Source organism: Pistacia vera, unplaced genomic scaffold, assembly GCF_008641045.1.
Source record: "Pistacia vera cultivar Batoury unplaced genomic scaffold, PisVer_v2 Contig34, whole genome shotgun sequence".
Classification (NCBI taxonomy): Eukaryota; Viridiplantae; Streptophyta; class Magnoliopsida; order Sapindales; family Anacardiaceae; genus Pistacia; species Pistacia vera.
Genome location: NW_022196157.1, coordinates 92,126 through 99,031, shown reverse-complemented (window position 1 = coordinate 99,031; position 6,906 = coordinate 92,126). Strand labels below are relative to the sequence as shown.

At 35.0% G+C, this 6,906-nt stretch overlaps 2 protein-coding genes across 3 annotated transcripts; both read left to right on the top strand.

The window, feature by feature from the left end:
* The first annotated feature begins 322 nt into the window (after positions 1-322).
* On the top strand, positions 323-1,847 carry LOC116138249 (protein IQ-DOMAIN 14-like). Its single transcript, XM_031423964.1, has 3 exons — positions 323-699; positions 1,341-1,430; positions 1,527-1,847. The coding sequence occupies exons 2-3, from the start codon at positions 1,356-1,358 to the stop codon at positions 1,845-1,847; spliced, it is 396 nt and encodes a 131-aa protein (XP_031279824.1). The 5' UTR covers positions 323-699; positions 1,341-1,355.
* Positions 1,848-2,447: 600 nt separating this feature from the next.
* Positions 2,448-6,477, top strand: LOC116138225 (protein IQ-DOMAIN 1-like). 2 transcript variants are annotated; one of them, XM_031423945.1, is made up of 6 exons: positions 2,448-2,780; positions 3,422-3,511; positions 3,608-3,961; positions 4,424-4,651; positions 4,796-4,918; positions 5,381-6,477. In XM_031423945.1, the coding sequence occupies exons 2-6, from the start codon at positions 3,437-3,439 to the stop codon at positions 6,089-6,091; spliced, it is 1,491 nt and encodes a 496-aa protein (XP_031279805.1). In that variant the 5' UTR covers positions 2,448-2,780; positions 3,422-3,436; the 3' UTR covers positions 6,092-6,477. The 2 variants fall into 2 exon arrangements, with proteins under 2 accessions (XP_031279805.1, XP_031279806.1); XM_031423946.1 differs by lacking the exon at positions 2,448-2,780 and adding an exon at positions 3,133-3,250.
* The last annotated feature ends 429 nt before the right edge of the window (positions 6,478-6,906 follow it).

Here is a 6,906-nt window from a genome sequence, read left to right as displayed (position 1 = left end):
GATTAAGACCAGACTAAGTTTTTTAATAAGTTCCTAACATTTAGAATCTTGGAGAAAAAGAGTGATTGCTATTGATACCCTTAAAGATCATGTCAAAGTTCAATTTAATGCAAGATTGTCCTTAAGTTTTAGCATCCAAAAAAATAAGGGTTATATTAAGTGTTTACGAAACCAAGGGGAGAAAAGTCCTTCATGATATGTTAGGGATCAAAATGTATTTGACCAATAAAGATAGGTAGTTCAGTTAGATGGATGAATCTAAGGTGAAGGAAGGAATGAAATCTTGGAAGACAAAAACAGAGACAAAACAAAAACGGAAAGATAGTGAAAGGTTGTTAATGTAAGATAAGGTTGTTGCAGTTATACTTTAAAAAAAACTGTTGAGTTTTCAGTGTGTACAAAAATTTCATAAATTCTTGAGAACAAAAACTGAACCAAGTGAAGCCCCATTTTGCTCCCAACAAAAGGAGTGGGTCCGAACGCAACCAGGCTGTTTATTGTTCCATTCTGTCTTTGAAGCTTTTTCTTTTTCTTTGCCAAGATCTCTCTCACAATCGACACCCCCTTAACCTTTTTCTTTTCTTTTCTCTTGTTTCTTCATCACTAATGGTTTTTGTTGTACAAATGAAAGTAGAAATAGAAAAAAAACTTTCATTCTGAGAGATCTCAGAGGTTTTTTTTCACTTAATATTATAACAGGTATTTGGAAATTTTGTCCATTTCTGTCTCATTTATTGTGGGTTTCTGTTAAATGTACTTTAAATTGGAAAACTTGATCTGGGTTTCATGTTTCCTTATCAAAAAGTTTTGTTTTGTTGTTCAAAATTTGATACATTTGTACACTTTTTGTCTTACTATGTGAATCTCTTTATCATTCTCTTTAAATGGGTTTGATCTGGTTTTTATTTTTATGATACATTTTGTACATTTTTGTATCATTTATGTCACTCTCTGTTGTTCTTTCCTTTTTACTGTTTATTATCACGTTTAAATCCTTTTAATAAACATTTTCATGATAGTGTTCATTGTTGATCTGTTCCTCTACATTTAATATTTTTGAAAAGTTTGACTTTTTTATTTTCTCCCTTCTTGAGGGTAATGGGGATGATTTGAGATTTCTTCTAACGACGGTGTGATTAGTTTTTTGGTGGTTCACTTTTTACAATTTGGTATTTAACTTGCTTGTTTCAACCCTCGGAAATTGAGGCTTTAGAAATTTGAGTTTAATAACAGATTACATTATGCTAGATTTGCATTCTTTCTGAAACTTATGGTAATTTTTCTTTTCATCTGATTCATTTTGCCTGAAATTTACTTGTTTGCCTTTTTTGCTTCATAAGATGAGTTGTTAGGAAATGGGGAGGAAAGGGAATTGGTTTTCTGCTGTGAAGAGAGCTCTTAGCCCTGAATCAAAGGAAAAGAAAGATAAGGTTTTGGATTTTTTTTTTCAATAAATTGATAATGTGAATTAATTTTGCTTTTCTTAATATGTTTATAATGGAAACTTGTTGGTTTTGCTCTATTAGAAAAACGATAAATCGAAGAAAAATTGGTTCGGAAAACGGAAGAAGTCGGATCTGGTTTCTGTGTCCAAAGAAACCACCAAATTAGCTGTTCCTGCCTCTACTCCTCCTCCAACACGTCCTCCTCCTCCTCCTCCTGCTCTTTTCGAAGATGTAAAATTAACTGAAGCCGAGAATGAGCAGAGCAAGCATGCTTACTCCGTGGCTATGGCCACAGCTGCTGCTGCAGAGGCAGCTGTTGCAGCTGCTCAGGCTGCTGCAGAGGTTGTTCGTCTCACGGCTGTGTCACGTTACCCTGGAAAATCAAAGGAGGAAATTNCATGATGTGAGATTATGTTTTCTATCTCTGTACTATTATATATGTGAGGTGAATTGATAAGATTGTGGTGAAACAAGAGACGTAAATCCAACACAAACAAATAAGCAAGATCCTTGATTTCACAAAAAAAAAAAAAAAACAATAGGAGGAGAGTCTAATAAATGGAGTCCTAGAGAAAGGCAGTGGCCAAGGTTGGCTAATTGGTCAACCACCAAATTCCTTTTTCTATCGACAGGTTTGATTAAGACCAGACTAAGTTTTTTAATAAGTTCCTAACATTTAGAATCTTGGAGAAAAAGAGTGATTGCTATTGATACCCTTAAAGATCATGTCAAAGTTCAATTTAATGCAAGATTGTCCTTAAGTTTTAGCATCCAAAAAAATAAGGGTTATATTAAGTGTTTACGAAACCAAGGGGAGAAAAGTCCTTCATGATATGTTAGGGATCAAAATGTATTTGACCAATAAAGATAGGTAGTTCAGTTAGATGGATGAATCTAAGGTGAAGGAAGGAATGAAATCTTGGAAGACAAAAACAGAGACAAAACAAAAACGGAAAGATAGTGAAAGGTTGTTAATGTAAGATAAGGTTGTTGCAGTTATACTTTAAAAAAAACTGTTGAGTTTTCAGTGTGTACAAAAATTTCATAAATTCTTGAGAACAAAAACTGAACCAAGTGAAGCCCCATTTTGCTCCCAACAAAAGGAGTGGGTCCGAACGCAACCAGGCTGTTTATTGTTCCATTCTGTCTTTGAAGCTTTTTCTTTTTCTTTGCCAAGATCTCTCTCACAATCGACACCCCCTTAACCTTTTTCTTTTCTTTTCTCTTGTTTCTTCATCACTAATGGTTTTTGTTGTACAAATGAAAGTAGAAATAGAAAAAAAACTTTCATTCTGAGAGATCTCAGAGGTTTTTTTTCACTTAATATTATAACAGGTATTTGGAAATTTTGTCCATTTCTGTCTCATTTATTGTGGGTTTCTGTTAAATGTACTTTAAATTGGAAAACTTGATCTGGGTTTCATGTTTCCTTATCAAAAAGTTTTGTTTTGTTGTTCAAAATTTGATACATTTGTACACTTTTTGTCTTACTATGTGAATCTCTTTATCATTCTCTTTAAATGGGTTTGATCTGGTTTTTATTTTTATGATACATTTTGTACATTTTTGTATCATTTATGTCACTCTCTGTTGTTCTTTCCTTTTTACTGTTTATTATCACGTTTAAATCCTTTTAATAAACATTTTCATGATAGTGTTCATTGTTGATCTGTTCCTCTACATTTAATATTTTTGAAAAGTTTGACTTTTTTATTTTCTCCCTTCTTGAGGGTAATGGGGATGATTTGAGATTTCTTCTAACGACGGTGTGATTAGTTTTTTGGTGGTTCACTTTTTACAATTTGGTATTTAACTTGCTTGTTTCAACCCTCGGAAATTGAGGCTTTAGAAATTTGAGTTTAATAACAGATTACATTATGCTAGATTTGCATTCTTTCTGAAACTTATGGTAATTTTTCTTTTCATCTGATTCATTTTGCCTGAAATTTACTTGTTTGCCTTTTTTGCTTCATAAGATGAGTTGTTAGGAAATGGGGAGGAAAGGGAATTGGTTTTCTGCTGTGAAGAGAGCTCTTAGCCCTGAATCAAAGGAAAAGAAAGATAAGGTTTTGGATTTTTTTTTTCAATAAATTGATAATGTGAATTAATTTTGCTTTTCTTAATGTGTTTATAATGGAAACTTGTTGGTTTTGCTCTATTAGAAAAACGATAAATCGAAGAAAAATTGGTTCGGAAAACGGAAGAAGTCGGATCTGGTTTCTGTGTCTAAAGAAACCACCAAATTAGCTGTTCCTGCCTCTACTCCTCCTCCAACACGTCCTCCTCCTCCTCCTCCTGCTCTTTTCGAAGATGTAAAATTAACTGAAGCCGAGAATGAGCAGAGCAAGCATGCTTACTCCGTGGCTATGGCCACAGCTGCTGCTGCAGAGGCAGCTGTTGCTGCTGCTCAGGCTGCTGCAGAGGTTGTTCGCCTCACGGCTGTGTCACGTTACCCTGGAAAATCAAAGGAGGAAATTGCAGCTATCAAGATTCAAACGGCATTCAGAGGATACTTGGTATGATAATTACTCATTTGCTCCAACTATATATATATATATATATTTTTTTTAAATTCAAAGCTTTAAGTGAAGAACTTGGACATTTAAATTGAGTGTTACATGTAGCCAGACTGGCTTCGCTATCTTGTGCCCTGGAATTTTTAATGCACATTAGCTCATTGGCTGGAATTTGGAGGCCTTAAGAATTTATTGAATTAATTTGTTTATCTAACTTGAAAACATTTTATCTAATTGCATTATTAGTAAAGTAATTTTCTTGAACAGAGGATTCATGTGCCTTGCATTATTTGCCTGCTCACTTACCTGCATCTATAAGTGAGCTTTTACTAGGTTATAAAAGGTATTATGCTCAATTTAGAAAACCAGAGTAATGATTGATAATTGTCATATTCCTTTAACTGTAATGCCCCATTAACAAAGCTGTATATGTGACTTGGGTTCTTGCTTTGAGCATTTCAGGCAAGGAGGGCCTTGCGGGCTTTGAGAGGATTGGTGAGGCTGAAATCAATGATACAAGGACAATCTGTTAAGCGGCAAGCAACCACCACATTAAAATGCATGCAGACTCTTGCTCGTGTTCAGGCTCAGGTTCGAGAAAGGAGGATTAGGATGTCAGAGGAGAACCATGCTCTCCAACGACAACTCCAACAAAAGCATGAGAAAGAGCTTGAGAAGTTTAGAGCTTTTGTAAGTGCTATCATTCTATACTCTTTTACATTTGGCGTGTAAGTGTTAAAATATGTGGTGAATGGTATCCCTACTTTTGTTTTCTTAAAAGGTTTTAAAATATGTGGTGTTAATGCATAAATTTTAATTTCACACACTTTACAGCAAATTGGGGAAGAATGGAATGATAGCTTACAGTCTAAGGAGGAAATTGAAGCAAAACTACAACACAAGCAGGAAGCTGCTATGAGAAGAGAGAGGGCATTGGCTTATGCATTTTCTCATCAGGTATCAGAATATCCTCTTTCTTACCATCTCTGGAATTTTAATTTGTGGCTCATTTTTTTCACTTTTGAAAGCAAAAAAATTTAAATCTGGGATTTGACTGGTGAGGAGGTGCATGTGATATACCAGTTCCTTCAACTAAAGAGGGCAGACTAATTTGAGAAATGCTACTAATATGCATTGTTGTTTATATTTTCTCTCTCTCTCTCTCTCTTATTATTTCCCTTGTATTTATTGGTATTATATTTAGTTTTAAGGTTTTCTGAAATCCGTCTTTCAAATATAAATTTTTCTTCAGAACCAAAAATTATGATGCTTTTCATTGAATGGGGCCTATGATTGATGGTGGTATTTGAGCATTGATTTGAGGATTTATATTTTTTTTAATTGCTAAAAATTCTCTAATCTGCACTCTTTAGTTGAATTACATGGTAGAGTTAATCTGGATGATAATTTGTTTAACAGCATGTGTTGAAGAACTCTTCAAAGTCTGGAAATCAAACATTTATGGATCCAAACAATCCCCACTGGGGTTGGAGTTGGTTAGAGCGATGGATGGCAGCCCGACCATGGGAGAGCCGAAGCACTGTCGATAACTTTGACCATGGTTCTATTAAGAGTGCAGCGAGCCGCGCCATGTCTATTGGGGAAATAAGCAGAGCATTTTCACTTCGTGATCATAATAAACCTTCCCCAACTGCACATAAATCAAACCGACTTCCCAGTCATAAATCACCTTCAACTCCTCCATCCAAAGCACCATCTTCATCATCAGTAACCGGGAAAATAAGGCCACCAAGTCCACGAGGGAGTCAATGGGGTGGGGATGATGACTCTAGAAGCATGTTTAGTGCACAATCTGAACAATACAGGAGGTACAGCATTGCAGGCTCATCAGTTGGTGACGACGAGAGTTTTGCAAGCTCCCCTTCAGTTCCAAGTTACATGGCACCAACAAAGTCAACAAAGGCTAGATCGCGCCCAAGCCCGTTGGGAGTAGACAAAAATGGGACACCAGAGAAGGGATCAATGGGTTCTGCAAAGAAGCGGCTCTCATTCCATGCTTCCCCAGCCGGGCCAAGGAGGCATTCGGGTCCTCCAAGGATGGAATGTACCTCCATAAAGGATATTGAAGCGCACACAGAAGAGAAAGTTACCAATGGAATCGTCAGGTAGTGCAAGAAACACAACCAAAAAAAAAAAAGAAAAAAAAAAATTACAAATTTAGATAAAAGTGCAGATGAAGAAGAATGAATAAAAGATGGGTTAAAACTTTGTTTTTATCTTCATTATCTTCTCTATCAACTGCACTAGAAAAAAGGTGCAAGGGAAGAAAGAGTGAATAAAAATGGATTATTGTTATATATATATATCTATTAGTTATATTTGTCGTGGAATATCAACATCTTTTCTCTTCTTCTTGAACAGCTGCTCTAGTTAGAAATATTACTTATAATTTAGTAGGATTGGTTTGGTTCGGTGACATTAGTTTAATGATTTTTTGTTAAATATTTGTTATGATTGTAGTCTTTTTTTCTTTTCCTCCTTTTTGGTCAGTTTTAGTGTGAATTTTCTTTGGGATTGTGAGTTAAATTTGGTGTAGCTTTTACCCTTTATGATGCTTTATTTGCTTGCTTAGAACATAAGCAAAGAATACTTTCAGGCACACTTTGTAAATAATTATTGACCTAAATGCACTACTTGTTTCAATTGAAAATTATTAAGTCTTGCGTTATAAGTTTGCTTAACATTTCCACTGCAAAGGAATTGTCATTTCTGCCCTCAATACAAAGATTTTCTCAGTCACACTATATATAATTTTCTCGAGGAAATTAGTTAAAATGTTCAACGAGGCTCAGGGTTAGTTGAGGTGTGTGCAAATTAGTATAGACACCCGCCTAGTCATAAAAAAAAAAAAGAAAATAAAAAAATATGATGCTTAACGTATTTCAATGCCAAAAAAGAGTAAAATAAAATGGGAAGTGATCACC